Raw genomic sequence first — 16,983 nt, forward strand, 5'->3', positions numbered from 1 at the left:
CTTTTTGCTACTTCGCGAACATTAACCTGCCAGCAACTTCGCTTAACGAAACAACGACAATCGCTAGATTAACAAAGAGTTGCACAATACTTACGAGGCCCAACAAACATTAGAAAAAGGTAAAGTAAAGGCGCATAAATTTAAAAAATTAAGGGACCGCCTAGGTAAATAACTAATGGGGGGACACTTCTCATGACAGACCGACCCTTCTTTAAGTGACAAAAGTAACGCGGAATTAGAACATAAGGGTTTTTCTCAGAAACTGGAAAGGTTAGAACTCAAACCTTAAACCCTCATCTGACCTAAGACAATCAGAGGCAACAAGGCCATACCAGACTCAATTTTTTGCAGACTTTTAGCCAATTATGGAGCAAGAATATCCATTTTTTAAACAGTGATAACACATACTTCACATCAATACTTTCATACTAAGTTAGGTAATCACTTGTACCCAGATTTTTTATCACATCCATGGAAGATTTTTTATGATCATGCTCATATCCCACAATTCACTATTCCCTTCAACCCCAATACAATCAACTGAAACTTCAACATCTACCTTTTGAGGTTGACCTATAATCTTGTTAGTTGAATCTTGTTGCAGCTCCCATCAAATTTTGGTTGTACCTCACTCTTGAAATCAGGTCCCTTTTGCTCCCAAATTTGCGTTCAACTCACTTCTTGGCTGGTCTAGAATTTCATTTTTCTCTTCAAGCTCAAATCTAGCTTCTACTTCAAAAGACAAAGCTACAACTTCAAATGCTCCTTCCTCTTTACACAATTTTAAGAGTCTCTTCCTTTATGCTAAACCTCATAGGTATTCTCTCTACCTAGATGGATTAAATTTTGGTCATATTCCCAAGGCCTACCCAACAACAAATGACATGCATCCATCGGCACCACATCACAAAGCACTTCATCCACACATGGATCAATTTTGAAAGCAACAAGGCAAGATTTATCACTCCTCTTTTCTTTTCTTTTTAACCTAGAGGTATCCCCACAACCCAGCCCAGCACCCAACACACCATTACCTTGGTCTTACTTACTCCCAAGTTGGGACCAAGTTGAGGCAAGACTAGTCCTCTAGGGATGCTCGCATCCACCCACAAGCCATGTGCATTGAGCAAACCTAAGCCTCGAAGTTGAACTCAAGACCAATGGGGAGCAAACCCATGGCCCAAGCCAACTCCACTACTCATACGGATTAAAATGGAAGTGATTTTATAATTTGTGGCTGCTAAGATTTGAGCCCAGGTCTCCCAAGAACAATATGACTCTTCCTTTACTAAGAAATCTTGTGGGGGTTAACTTTGGGAATGCAAGAAAGTTGTAATTAATCAACTGTTCATGTACTCACCAAATTGTTGTTAGATCCATCATCTATGATCACCTTACACACCTTGTCCTTACATTTGCATTTTATTCAAAAGACACTCTTCTTCTTCCAATCATCTTCAAAGGTTTCTTTGTCCCCAAATAGTGAGCTTCTTCTCAACATCAACTTCTCTCTCGACTCAACTTCAGCTTCTTCTAACCAAGGTTTTTCTTCTTCTTGGGCTACCATCATCCTTTTGGGGTTTTGAGGGCAATCTAGGCCTTATGGGCTTCATCCCAAATAAAACACTTCAAGGACTTACACTCTCTAGAAGGCAATCATCCTTGTCCTCTACCTTTAAAACCTCCCCTTTCTTTGGGGTCAACCTTCACATTCTTGGTTTCTTCTGGCTCTTCACTCATGATAGGTTCTAAAGACACCTCTTTCCCTTTATTTTGATTGCTATCACCCCTTTTAATCACTATTTTGTTTTTTCACTTCAATTTCTCCTCTGCCTTTAAGGCATATTCATAAGCCTCATCTACAATAGGAACTTCTACCAATACAAGTTTGTCTTGAAGTTGAAACTTTAGTCAAATCGCATGTCGGGCTGCCACTTGTCCTTCACTCTCTTGTGTATCCATCTAAATTTGAAGCCTCATAAACTATTCAATATAAGTCTCCACTAACTAATCCATTCATTTCAATTTCTAAAAAAATTTAAACACTTTTTGTTGGTGATCTTAGGACAAGAATCAAGCTCTTAGATATTTCAACATCTTAGCCAAAGTTTATTTTTTTCTTTCCCTATCTTCTTCTCAAACTCTGCACATTTTCCTACCATATGGTTGCATATAACTTCAACTTGGAGGTAGTGATTTTAACTCTTCCTGGATCATATTCATCCATGTCTTACATCTCAAAGTACTTCTCCAGCTCCTGGATCCAATCTAGGAGTATAGCAAGGTTGAGATCGCCTTTAAAATCTGAAAAATCCGTCTTTGCTTTGGAACATTGTTTAGCCAATGCTAAAATAAGCCTCTTCATAGGGTCTAATACCCTAGCAGCATTTACTATGTTCTCTTGTTCCTCTTTAAACTTATCCAATTGTAATTTGGTCTCAAGGGCCTCTAGCCTTCAAAATACTTCACCAATGTTTCTTCAAGGGCCTACACTCCCCCTACCCCTTCTTCCCAAGCTCACGCAAACTCCCCCCTCTAGACCATCATGGATAGGGTTAATACCAAAAATGATGTAGATAAAACCTATATTCCCTACAAACAAGACTCGAAAATGTTGTTAACTCCCTATTGATGAATTCCACACTACACTCCATTCCTACAAATCATGCATTTCTAAAATACTACGCTCCATTCCTACAAATCATGCATTTCTAAAATGTTGTTTACTCCCTATTGGAAATTTGATGATTAATAGTGAATTCTATCACTACGCACAAGAGGAAATATTGGTCACGTGGAAGTGAGAAGTGCCATCTCCAAAATCTATTTATATTTTTATGTACACAATTATTTAAGTGTTTTACATTAAAAAAAATGCTTTATGAGGTTTTCTATCTGAAAGGGTTTCCCATGTATATATTGTGTAATTTGTTGAATCTGTGCATTTTGTAATTGTCATTTCATTTATCTTGTATTGTATTAGTAATGATCAGTAACCTAAGATCCTAATTTCTAACATGGTATTAAAGCCAGATAAGCTGTAGTAATCATTTATACAGGAAAAACTCACAAAGAAGCATCTATAGATTTAAATAATTTAAGAAATCGTGAGTTGGGTTGAACCAAAGATGAATTTTTTGTTCTCTACCAATTAGATGAAACACATCTATGTCATTTCTACGGTAAAGATAATCACATACCACTTTTTGGCTAATCATACTAATTTCATTAGTGAGAGAGCACATTTTTTTATGATTGTTTTTATGAATATTGATGCTTTTATTTGATCAATGGATGGGAAATATGTTGGTGTTGGAAATAAGCCACCCCCGGACCGACGATGGACTGGTCCAAGAGGGGCCAATAGCTCAGTGGTAGAGCACTCCAGCAGCGTATGGAAGGTCCTAGGTTCAAGTCCTAGCTGGTCCTTGTCTCAACATGGTATCAGAGCGGGTTCCTTCTATAAAGCCTAACAGCTTGAAGGTAGATCCCGTATCCTTTTTTTTTGCAGACTGAGAGATCAGAGCAGTGTCCAGACTTCAAACTAAATTCACACTCCTGTGGCGAGGGTATTTATGAAGTGCTTAATTTATGAAGTGCTTATAGATGAGAATGGATTCTGAGTGATGGCGAGGGTCGAAGGCCACGCAACCATCATCAAATGGTTCAGTGTGATCTAAGTGGATGGTTATGTTGAAAACTAACTTATAAAGAGATAACTATTTTTTGAATTTTTCATGCTGTTATCAATTCATTGGATAGCGAATCATGTATGATAGTCTTAAACTATTGGTAACCTCTCTTGAATGTTTTTAGGACGGAGATTGCATTCTAGGGTGGATGAGCTTGATACAACCTGTGGGAAAGTCACGCAGGCTGAAGAATGGAGATGCAGCTTGCTGCCATGAGACTAAGTTGGTGGGCATCATTGAAGAAATTCCACCCTCTGCGAGTAGGCATGGTGGTCCCATCCTCTGCAAGTAGGTATGGTGGGTATCACGGAAGAAATTCCACCCTTTGCGAGTAGGCATGGTGGTCCCACCCTCTGTGAGTAGGTATGGTGGGTATCATGGAAGAAATTCCATGATGAGTTCGTTTACCCCTGGGAGTAGCTATGGTGAACATATCATGTGTTTCATCCATGGGAGTAGCCATGGTGGTAGCCTCTATGTGACTTGATTATTCATAAAATCCTCTCTAGCTAAGAGGGAGTGTTGAAATATGTAGCTAGAATTGGATTCTAGTTTAAGTTATTTATGTAATCATGGGCGGCAGCATGTAATTTGTGTAACTTGTAAAGCATTTAGGTCTGACCCTAAATGGGCAAACCCCTTGTGCAATTATGTAACTTGTAATTAGGGCCGACCTATATGTAACTTGTAATTAAAGGTCTGATCCTATTCTTGGCGCCAAAACTACAAGGCCGACTATGATCTATTGGAGGCATTAATTCATATATATACAAGATGATTTGTGATCATTCTATCATCAATACAATCAGCAAATTTCCTATCTCTGCAATCAGCAAATCACCGAGGGTTCCTGAATCTGTCTAAAGGCTGGCGAACTTGTATTCCAAGCTGAGCAAACATCCTTCAGTGCTGCCGAATGAAGTTACAGTGACAACGATCTGCATTTGAAGGATTGTCAAGGTCATAGCATTTCAGATAAGTCTGCCCTAGCATGGGAATGTTGTCATTGTGTTACTGTGTTTGATCTAATATAAACTGAGATAATTGTTGCTGGGTTTTTCACCTCCAAGAGGGAGGTTTTCCCAGGGTACTACTGTGTTATGTGTATCGCGTTTATTGTTTTATGTTCTTTGTTATCAGTCTGATCATAAAATCGACATGGTATCAGAGCCAGGTCCAGCCTAGGAGCCCCAAGCACACGAGAGGTGTGGCTTAAGGGGGGGTGTTGGTGTTGGAAATAAGCCACCCCCGGACCGACGATGGACTGGTCCAAGAGGGGTCAATAGCTCAGTGGTAGAGCACTCCAGCAGCGTATGGAAGGTCCTAGGTTCAAGTCCTAGCTGGTCCTTGTCTCAACAAAATAATCCCTTAAACGTACCATTTAACACAATCTATAATATATATGAGTAGAACCACTGCCTTCACATACTTCTGTAACTCGGCTAGAGGTTTCGTCATGTTATACTATTCTTTTCCAAACTCCAAGCTCTTTTTTGATGCAGACAATTCTGTGGCTGCGAGGGAAACTGCTCTGTTCTAGCAGATAACGAACAGAAACACGAGTAACAGCTCACGAATTAAACTAGACAATAAAATAACAGAGAATCATACAAGCAGCTACATTAACTTCTCTTTATTCTCAACTAGAAAAGACTAGGGCAGCAAATTCAAAACCAATAAAAAAAAAACACATTCTGGTGCATGAAGATCATGCAAAGAATGTTCTGCTTTCCCCCCGCACCCTCCAGACTCATACAGATTAAAAAACAAGCAACTACCCAACAGTTGCCACTCAACTTCTAAAGATAGCTAAGCCAGAAAAAGAGACAGACGGCTAGAGGAGAGAAGCCACCATAAATGGCAGTTACATCATTTAGCAATCACCTAATGAGAAAATGTTGCCATTATTATTTTGAGTGATTAAAATACTCGTGATGCTTCAACATAACTGATGGCCTAAAGTCACCAAGTTTGGCAATGTTTGTAATTGATATTTGAATTTATTTATTTTTAAGTAAATTTACCAAGGTAAACTTAATCTTCCCAATTTAATTCATTGAATTTTAATTTTTTTAATGAAAGTAATTAATCTATATCTATTTTCCCTGTTGCGGAGATTAAACTGTGGCTACTGCAAGTCTTCCTTCCTTCCCAGTTTGCAGCTATGAAGCTGGCTGGTGAGGATTTGGACGAGCCACTGATCAAGCCGCATGGTATGAAATCTCCAACTTCAATGAGGGATGTCTGTTTGGTGAAAAAGGAAATTCTGACTGTACACAGAGAATTTAAGAAGCATAGATTCTTTTGTCTGGATTTATCCACAGTGGTAGATAGTCTTATAAATCCATTATCGTGAGTGCCTAGACGTTTCAAGTCCTTCGCTCTGCCATCTTGGGTGGAAGGTCAGCTGCAGTGGGGTAAAAACTTTTGGAGGCGTTTCACGTGGTGAAACTCGGTGCCCTTGACTCTGCCTGTGTGGGAGTTTCTCCTGAGCCTTATCAGAGTGACTGAGAGGTAGTGGCAGCCATTGACTTGGACGGTAGGAGTATGGATTCAGCCAATGGCGAAGGCATCTACGATGTTTATTTATAGGATGCTGGTGTCTCATCTATGGCCTGCTTTCGTGACTTTGTTTTGCAGTTTTGATTTTGGCTTGGTCTTGTTTGGTTAGCTTGGCTGTTTGCTATTGTAGCCTTCATATTACGGTCATTAAGACCATTTTTATAACCTTTCTTTGTTCTTCAGCAAGAGCCACTATTGATCCCTCGCTAATTTAATAAAAAATAAATTGCAAATCTGTATCTATTTGTTGAATGAATATTATGATTATTATCAGAAGATTATTTGCTCCTGATCTTTCTCTGTATTTATTTGTGCGAAGGTCATACGCATGAATCAGATGATTTTGACGATACCTGCATATCTAATAGATAGATTGCTACAATATTAAAAAAAGTCTGTCAGGCTGTGGTCTAATGATAAAACAAAAAACTTATCTCGACAATAACCCTGATCACGACTGGCATAAAACTTATCTCAACAATGAACCCGATCTCTGGAAGCATGCCCTCAACTATAAAATGTCGGTATAACCAGTTAACTAGGTTCTCAGCTCAAGTGAAAAACTGCACTTTAATTGATAGGAAAAAGAAATCTCCCTGACCGATTTCTCATATAAAATGAAACGTTACTACTACTATTAAAACAGTAAATAAATCCATCTAAACACAGTAAGGCTTCTCATATTCCCTGTGGACATGCGGCAAGGTTGTGCCCTAACAATTATGGGGACACACAACCCATAAGTCCACCCATTATTTTCAGAAGAAAACAAAAATGGTAATATTGAAGCATTGACTAAAATCAAATTGCAGGTGGAAGATTCAAGCAACAAAAGAAGAAGATGAGAAGGGAAAAATATCCATCCGCCCAACCTGGCTTGAAGAAGACCGACAGCCCAAAATCAGTAGCCTTGAGAGCGGCGTCCTCATCTGTACTAGCAAGCAAGAAATTTTCAGGCTTCAAATCTCTATGCATAACGTTCAAGGAATGGCATGCTTCTACCACACCCACAATGGTCCTGCTAAGCTCAGCAGCTTTCCTCTCACTGTAATGCCCCCTGGCAATGATCCTGTCAAACAGCTCCCCACCAGCACACAGTTCCATGACCAAATGAACAGATGCCACATCTTCATAGGCACCCTTTATGGTCACCACATTGGGATGCCCAGACAAATGGTGCATTATCTGAATCTCCCTCCTCACATCCTCCACATCTTCAATAGACAAAAGCTTCCTCTTCGCAATGGATTTGCAAGCATACTCCTTATTAGTCCCCTTTTCGAGACACAAATAAGTGATACCAAATTGGCCTTGACCTAATTTTCTGCCCAAGGTGTACAGATCTCTGAGGTTCTCAGTCTTGTGCATTAAAACAGATGATGTGAGAGAGGGGGCACCATCCCCAAACCTTTTCATCTTCGGAGACTCTTTTGCAACAGGGTCTGCCCGATCTGGAATGCTGACGGTTGAGGGCGCCTCCTTCGGGTTGCTCGCTGGACTTTCTTGTTCTTGCACACCTGCGTCCCCTGTTTTCCAATACTGAGATGGAACTGATTCTGCAATGTTGTTGAGAAAACGGCTTCTGCTATTCAAAGCTGCTCCTACACATGAATTTCCCATTTGCCGAGATGCTTCTTATCATTTTCAACAGGACTTGCGGTTGTGGGTGCCACTATTAGCAGAAAAAAACAGGATTGTACATTGACCGAGACATGTATGCTAGAGAATATTAGTACATATGATTAGACCACCATCGGATATCTCTCACTGTCGAGGCCTCTTAAACTTGACCTGGTATATAAACTCCGGTTGTAGTCATTAGCAAGGGGAAGTGTTTGAGCACACAGCTTACGAAGCTTCTCCCTACCTGCATCTAATTGCGCGTTATAGGTTGGATATGTAGATGTGAGATTTGTGCAGAAGACCAGTCCGATTGATTGCGATGATTAAAAATATACGGATCCTGCAGCGATGTGTGGTGGATTTATCGTTCGTGGAAGACTTTTTCGTTGTTGTCTTTTTCCGTTCCCGTTCCGTGCCTCTCGGGACCTTTTCTTTTTTAAAAATATTGATGGTAGGATTAACTGAGTTCGGGTTTCTCTCTTGAAAGTCGGATCAAATTGGAAAACTTGAGTCAACTCTCATAAGTTAATCCTTCCTAAGGTAACCACTTAAGAAAACTAGCACTTCTTGGTGGAGGTGCAATATGTTCCTTGATAAGAAATATTTGATTCAAGATTTATATATGGAAATAAGATGTGGATATTTTTTATTTTTTAATTAATTATTGATATTAAGTTTTTATAATTTATAGTAAATTTATGTAGTATTTTTAGATTTGATTGTGTTAGAGAGCTTTTATCGTCAATGTTTGAGATTGCACTATGATCCATCATGAAGATGAAATTAGAGAGCTCAAAGAGATAAAATTACAAATTACAATAATTTGAATAAGAATATATTTAAATTTGAAGATACCTTAGTCGCGTGATAAAATTAAAGAGATTCCACCAATTTATAAATAAAGAGTATAAGTAGAACAAATCTAAGATTTTAGAAAACATAAAAAAAATTGTATTGAAGCAGTTTGAACTCAAGTATCCTTTTATTATTACATACATGTATATATGTATAATAGAGTTTTTCGAGTGAGTGAAAAAGACATTTGATTGTCTCATATTCAACTAAGCAAGATAATTAATGATATCATCTTGAGTGGAGATCTGAGACTGTGGTAGATAATTGAAGTAAAGAAAATTGAAGAAAGATGGATTTAGTGCAAACAATAGTGAAGACTACATCTAAATGTTAATATTTTATGTTATGATATATGATAATTCTAAGACTAATCTATTTGTACATGAAAGCTCACACTAAAAGCATATATACATATTTGCAAATAAATATGTATCTTTATGTGAAAATCATTCAAATTCATTTACATGTAGATTAACGACATCAAAGATGATAATCTTATTAGAGAAGGAGGACAAGCTTTTGTAGTGTGGTGCCAAGTCAAGGAAGTACACTACCAAAATAGGATATGAGACTCTAGATAAGGATATCCAAATGACTAGCTAACCTATAAGACTTTGTTGGGATCCTCATATATTGCCCAAAGCTAGGGTTTTCACTTGGGTTCCTCTTCACAATTAAATACTCATAAGAAAATGACTCTGGAAACTTGGCTTTATGGGGCCTCATTGTTCTCCACTATGCAAAGTCAATGAATAAAATGCAAATCATCTTTTATTACAGCATAACATGGTTATCATGTGATGGTCTTTTTTTCCTATAGAAATGATGGTGGCAAGGCTCCTTGCCACTAACCATCACTACATCCCTCTTCTAGAGCTAGCCAAGGTTACACAAAAATGTGGTATGGGCTAGTCTTTGGTTTATTACGTTGATCTTGATCATTTGGCATATTTGGAAAGAACAAAGTGTGTGCATATAAGGACAAATCCACATCCATTAAATCATAATTAACAAAATCAATATTGCAATCTACGAACACCAAAGCATGAGAGTGCATAAGACTAAAAAGTGGATCTTCTCACTTTTGGGATAACAACGTTATTTCCACTTGGCCACTACTAAAAGTCCTCTCCAATTATAGTGGCTTTAGCAAATCTAGGTAGGCTAAATGTAAAATGGCTAAGTGGTCTTCCCCCCCCCCCCCCCCACCAAATAGATGTTTAAAACTTAAATTTTGATGGAGCCATGAGGGGGAATCCTAGGGCTTCAAGTGCCAACACCATGATTTGAAACAACAATGAAAATTTTCGTTGGGCCAAAGTTGTCAATCTTGGCAAAGCCCACAAGAACTTAATGCCTTGGGGAAGTGAAGGTGGAGTTTGGGTTACCATCTCCTCCTGGCTGTTTGACATTATTTTATTTCATCTATGGATTTGGGCCTCATGTACCTTGTGTATTCAGCTCGGATACCCCCTAGTTGACCTTATGTAGCCTAGTTAAGACTTTTTAGCCATCATTTCTTGTGGTGTCTTCTACATACAAGGATTGATAATCCCACTTGAGTAGGTTTGTTGGTGTGTCTTGTGTGTTTGGATGCTTAGATCACCTTCCCCACTTGAAACCAAAAGAGGACACACATCATCCAAATCGGGCCATAGAATTTTTCCTTTTGCATTTTTCAGTGTGTTTTACATATTTAATCAAAAACTCGAAAAAGTAAAATGAAAACATTTCAAAAATCAAACAAATCCTTTTTTTAAGTCTAGGTGTCCTCCAAGTCAAGCTTTCCACATCATCTCCAAGTCCAATCTTTCATCTATCAACCTCCTCCTAATCATACCTCTCATCATAAACACCCATCTTAATTATTTCATCTTAATCACCCCCTTAATCATCCTAATCACTCATCTCATCCAAATAATCCCTAATCATTCTAATTGAAGACTAGAAAAATGAGATGCTATGATCGTCCTAGGATAACCACCAAATCCTCGAATCATAGCCAATATCTAATCCACACTAGGGAGTGACAAGTTTAAGCATCAAATCCTCAAGCATATCATTCTAAAACATTAAATAAGATGATTGTGACAAGAATGAAAGTGTGATTAATAAAGCGAAATGAAGTCAAGAACATAAAACTATCAAAACATCAATCAAAAACTCCCCTAAAGATCTTCATAGTCCTGAAGCCTTCTTTGAAATGTTGATAATATTATTGCCCTCTGAAATCTACAAGCATAAACATATAATCAAAAAAGAGCTTAAGTATAGTGGTTAACCCCAAAAGGGAGGCAAAGATTTGAATTTATAGAGATGGAGGGAATATGATCAACGGTCAACTTTGAATTCATCCCAAAAGGGATGGGTGGCTAAGATTTCCTAGGAGAAACTTTGCCAAAGATAGGGAGAGAGTGGAGAATTTGGTGAAAGGAATCAAAGGATAAGTGATGGTGGTTGTTAAAAGAAGAAGAACAAGTAGCAACGAATGCTAGAGAGTGGAGAGAGAGGTAAGGTGAGTGGAAAAATGAAATAATTAAATAATAAATTATTTAGTTTCATGAGAAAGAGAGGGGTAGCAGTAAACAAGTATTCACCTTTTTACTAAATAGGTAGGGTGAGAGGATGAATGGAAGGATAAATGAGCTTGTTCATTCAACCATAGAAGAAATAATTAGGTAATCAAATAATAAAGATTATTTAATTATAAGAGAACTTTGGAAGAAAAGGATAAATAATTAATTAAAAATAACTTAATTATAGGCTAAATGATAATTAAATAAAAATAATGTAAAATTACTTACTTAATGTGAGGAAGGGAGGATAGTTAGCAAGTCGACTAAATAATTTTATCTAATTATGGATGAAGATTAATGATCAAAAGAATGTTAATTTTTAGTGTCTACATTTTGCCCCTCTTTGAGGCGATGCAATTTTGAGAGTTGACTCAAAGAAGAAGAATGTGGAGGAGATGTGCCCCATTATGCCCCAAGGATCTGTAGTATGGTGTCCCCATGAGAAATTGGAGGACAAAATATTCTGTTTGAAAAATGGAGGTCAATTTCTCAATAAGAGAATTAAATGAGGAAAATAGGGTTTGGTGACAAAGACAGGCAAATGCAATGAAAATTTGTGAAGAAAAGACTTAAGGGACACTCAAAGAGGTCCACAAGAAAGAATTAGGGCGATGGGAGGAGTTAAAAGGCAAGTTAAGGGATCCACAAAGGTCATTTTCACTTTTACTTTTACATCTCCGAGGTAAATTAGTTGACTTTGAGAGTGATGGTTGGCATTATTGTGGTAAATAATCGAGTTGAGAAAGTGCAGGCCCATCATGTGAGTCGTTGAATCCTTTCTTTGTGTTTGCTAGCGTTTGTCATCAAGTTTATGCACGTATTTTTATGTTTCTTACTTTTTTGAGGATCGTAGACTAGGAGTTTTGGTGCAACTGCCAAGTTTTGGCATTATTGAATAATGTTTTGACACTATTGATAAGAGTAGGTGCTTTTAATTAATTTAGGCACTTTTGATTAGGTTTGGCACATTTGTTGAGTCTAGGCGCTATTGAAAAGTTTTAGCACCTTTGATAGGATTTGGCGCATGTGATAGAATTTGGTGTCATTGATTAGTTTAGACACATTAGACAAGTGGACACGTATGTGGAAGATGTTACCAATCGGACCCAGATGGGCGTAAGGTCAAGATATGCAACTAAATTAGGTTTTTTTTTATGCAATGTAGGGGCATCTAGGTTGTTTGTGATCGAGGGAGAGAAGTCTCTCAATTGAGGAATTGATGTCACGGTTGACCAAGGATGACCATGTAGGGTTAGTTGCAAATGGTTTGTGGCATGTTGTGGAGATGTCTGATATCCGATCGAATTGTAGTATGACGATAGCCTTGGTGAAGAGATGGCACAGTGAGATTAGCATTTTCCACTTACCCAAAGGCAAGATGATAATTACCCTAGAAGACATCCATAAGATCTTACGGTTTTGATTCACGATGAGAGGGTTGTATATGACACTGAGACGGGTTTGGTCACCATGGAGCATGTTTTTTAGGACAAGATCGATGTGTATGGGACAGAGTTTGATTTAGCTACAACTATTGAGCAATATGAACCATATTCATTAGTGGTCTCTACACTAATACATTTGGTCTATAATTCTGACGGAGGTTTCCGACAGAGAAGGTATATTGTGACCAAATTTGATTTTTTTTTAAGAAATGCCCGAATTCGTCAGAATTCCAACGGTAATTTCACATTTGGTTTTGACGGAGAAGGCATTAGCAATGAAATTTGTTTTTTTTTCAAAAAAGTGCCCGCATTCGTCAAAATTTTGATGACAACGGGCATTACACTTAAAGAAAAAAAAGAGGGCAAGTCATTTGTGCATTTGCAATCCCGCATAGGCTTCCACGTCAACCTCAACCCCTGGCAAGATCAAACGGTACACTCACTATTCAAGGTAGAAACTTCACCTTCATTTCGGATTTGTATAATATGAGGAATTTCTGAATCTTCACCTTCATTCATTGAATCTTCAGATTTGCATAATATTTGCATGAGGAATTTCGGATTTGCATAATATGAGGAATTGCTTGGGTAGAATCTTCACCATTAGAGGTAGCTGAATCTTCACCTTCATTCATTGATTTGCATATATGAGGAATTGCTTGTGTCCCACCCATTACTTGCGTCCCACCCATTGCTTGAGCTATCCACTGCATTTCACAACTACCCGTGCTTTGTCATTCCTAGGTCAACATCATAGGAAGTCTTTTAATGTTGCCCCCATGCCTCAGTTGTCGATGTTCAGTCTTTCCCTTTTGCCACCATGAATTCTATACGGCCCGGAGGGCAATCGACCTCTCTTTCTCTTTTCTCTCTCTCCCACCCTGCCCCTACCATGGCACTAGGATGTATACAGAACAAAGAACGAGCTAACCGGTTAAAGGATCCACCTTTAACGGGTAGCATTTATGAGTTTTCAGTTCTCATTAGAAGATAGAGTAGGAGAGGCCATTGTCAAACTATTTTTGTAGTTATCAACTACACCCCCTCTAACAGTGAGGTAGTTCCAGATAGTTACTTAAATTTTTCATGTTTTATGTTAAGGTCTTTAGCTGGAAAACCATCTTCCTTTTCTACTATTTTTTTTTGTCTATTGTGTTTCCTTGCACATTTACAAATGTGTGTGAGAGTCATCTTGAACCAGTTAGGGAGGTATCTAGCAGAGGAAGCTTCATAACATTACAGTTTGTGTTAATATGTTCCAAACATAAATGTAAATAAAAAATTGACAAATATACCTCAATTTTGAAATGCTTGGCATGAAGCTCCACACAAGCCTTAATGTTTCTAGAACATGTTAGTGTATGCTTTCGTCATGGAAAAACATAATGTAGTTGATCATAACTGATGTAACAAATTTGTATCTTTGAATGCCTTGTTCCTTGATTATAGATCTATGCTCAATTGATTTGAATTGCTTGATTGAAAAATTGGTAGATGTGGGTTGGAGTTGATAGGGGTTTGAAATGAGAAATAGACTTGTATCTATATGCATCTTGTACCTTTTCAAATTGAACTTTTGGAAAAGTCCAAATTTAGAGAGAAAATTCCTACTATTTGCGAATCCAACATTCATCTTTCAAATTTTAGGTCAAATTTCCATGAATAAGGGTTGGGTAAGTGTAGGATCATGGCGTGCCAAAACAGGGCCTTAAGTGGCAATGAAATTTCAGAAAATTAGAGTTATGCAACTTGACATGAAAATTTGAATAAGTTGTGAACATTATTTTTAAAATATGTAAGAAGAGAATATATAGAAAATTGAATGTAGTTTCTAAGCTACTAGTTGTTTTTTGGAAAAAAAAAATCCTATTTGATGAAAATTTCAAATTTCAATGCAGTGGTACTAAAATTTCAGGAAAAAAATAAGAAGTAGACGTATGTCTGACCACCCTACTCACAATAAAATCATAATATTTTTATATAATATTTATAATATAAGTATTAGACTCATGTCCGGATGTGACACATATTTTTTTTTAATTTTTTATAAAGTAAATAATTATTTATGAATTTTTTACTACAACTTTTTGGAAATTTAGAAACTCCTACGTCTGACCACCTTAACTTGGTCAAAACCTTATGATTTTTTTATTTTTTTTCCTATAGTAGATGAAGCATAGGATGTGATGCATGTTTTAGATTCAAAATATGTTATACCGTTTGAAAGTTGTGAGTGTTTTTCAATCAATCTATCAATCAAGACTATTGTCAGAATTCAATTAGAAAATAAATAATAATTATTTATTAAAGTCGAAATAAGACAAGCCTTATATTGTTGGAAAGCTGGAAACGTCCTTAAAAAACCCTTTTCGTTTTATCAATTTTGGCTACAAAAAAAGTCATCAACCACTAGTGTAAAGTACGGAAAATCAAGGAATACTGAAAAACATGTTTTTTCAGATGACTTTCCAGGCCTGTCACTTCCAAGCCAAAAACCAAAGCATTCCTGAGCCGAAATTTGAAATTTGAAAATTTTACAACAAAAATCGGATATCCGATTTTAATAAGTAAATTCTCTAACTAAATTTGCACATAATTAATCTAATGTTTATTAATATATTAATTTATAAATAAATTAGTATATGATATTAGGGAGAAATAGAGAGAGAGAGAGAGAGAGAGAGAGATGGAGAGATTAGGGGAGAGGGATAGAGAGAGATTAGGGGAGAGAGAGAGAGAGAGAGAGAGAGAGAGAGAGAGAGAGAGAGAGAGACCATAAGACCCAAAGCAACCCAATATGGTGTCATGATGGGTCGTATGGTGTCCTAAGGGATCATAAGGGTTCATGGGACACCATATGACCCCTAAGGACAACATACAACCCCTTATGACACCATATGGTGTTGTTAGGGATCATATGGTGTCCATAGGGGTCATATGGTGTCCTAGCCCTTAAGACACCAAATTGTGTTGTTATGGGTCATATGGTGTCTTAAGGGGTCATAGGACACAATATGACCCCTTAGGACACCATATGACCCAAAGCGACCCAATATGGTGTCATTAGGGGTCATATGGTGTCCTAAGGGGTCATATGACACAATATGACCCACTAGGACACAATATGACCCATAACGACCAAATATGGTGTCTTAAGGGGTCATATGGTGTCCTAAGGGGTCGTAGGACACCATATGACCCCTATGGACAACATAGGACCCCTTATGACACCTTGTGGTGTCGTTAGGGGTCATATGGTGTCCTAAGGGGTCGTAGGACATAATATGACCCCTTAGGACACCATAGGACCCAAAGCGACCCAATATGGTGTCATAACGGGTCGTATGGTGTCCTAAGGGGTCATAAGGGTTCATGGGACACCATATGACCCCTAAGGACAACATAAAACCCCTTATGAATGTAAATGTTATTGCAATTTCTAATTTAAAGAACAAGTTATATGCAGGATGGTGTATTTAAAATTTTGATATATAACTATGACAATAATATTGTTATCTTTCTTTTGCTGCAGGTATGGAGGATGAACATGTATCGATTTCAATGTCATCTCCTTTCTTTTGAATGATGTATATATAGTAAGGTTGTCACGATCAAGTGGCACCTTGATTGGACATGTCTTTTAGACATGTCCGACCAAGATGTCACTTGGTCGTGACTCTTACCAATATCAACCAATCCATTTGATGATAACTAATCAATGCTAGTGTAAATGATAACAAATCTGTAAACATACCTGATAATGAATCAGTATCATTGCAAATAATAATAGTTTGATAATCACACCCGATAGTGAATCAGTGTCATTGCAAATAATAACAGTTCGATAATCACACCCGATAGTGAATCGGTGTCATTGCAAATAATAACAGTTCGATAATCACACCGGATAGTGAATCAATGTAATTGTAAATGATGACAGATTGGTAAACACACCCGATAGTAAATCGGTGTCAAAGTAAATAAGTTTGATAACTAATAGCATTTAGATCGACACTTAACTATGTTAAGCAAGTCGTTGATCTAATCTATCTTTATCCAATTGTCAATATAATAATTATGATCAATGTTATATAAAGCATGAATCAGATAATCTAATAGCATAGATGAATAAGTTAATAACATAATGACTTAGGAGAGTCTTATCTTGCAGAAGCTACTATTGCATTAACACTCCCTCTTAGCTTTGGAAGATAGATAAAGTAACCTGCA

At 37.4% G+C, this 16,983-nt stretch overlaps 1 protein-coding gene across 1 annotated transcript in view; it reads right to left on the reverse strand.

The window, feature by feature from the left end:
- LOC131073668 (calcium-dependent protein kinase SK5) overlaps positions 1 to 8,248 on the reverse strand; it is an 88,769-nt gene extending 80,521 nt beyond the window's left edge. Inside the window, exon 1 of the mRNA XM_058010176.2 lies at positions 7,127 to 8,248. Coding sequence (XP_057866159.1) covers positions 7,127 to 7,874 — 748 coding nt within the window. The 5' untranslated portion in view covers positions 7,875 to 8,248. The remainder of the gene's footprint in view (positions 1 to 7,126) is intronic.
- Positions 8,249 to 16,983: the final 8,735 nt, after the last annotated feature.

This window comes from Cryptomeria japonica, chromosome 11 (genome assembly GCF_030272615.1).
Source record: "Cryptomeria japonica chromosome 11, Sugi_1.0, whole genome shotgun sequence".
Lineage (NCBI taxonomy): Eukaryota > Viridiplantae > Streptophyta > Pinopsida > Cupressales > Cupressaceae > Cryptomeria > Cryptomeria japonica.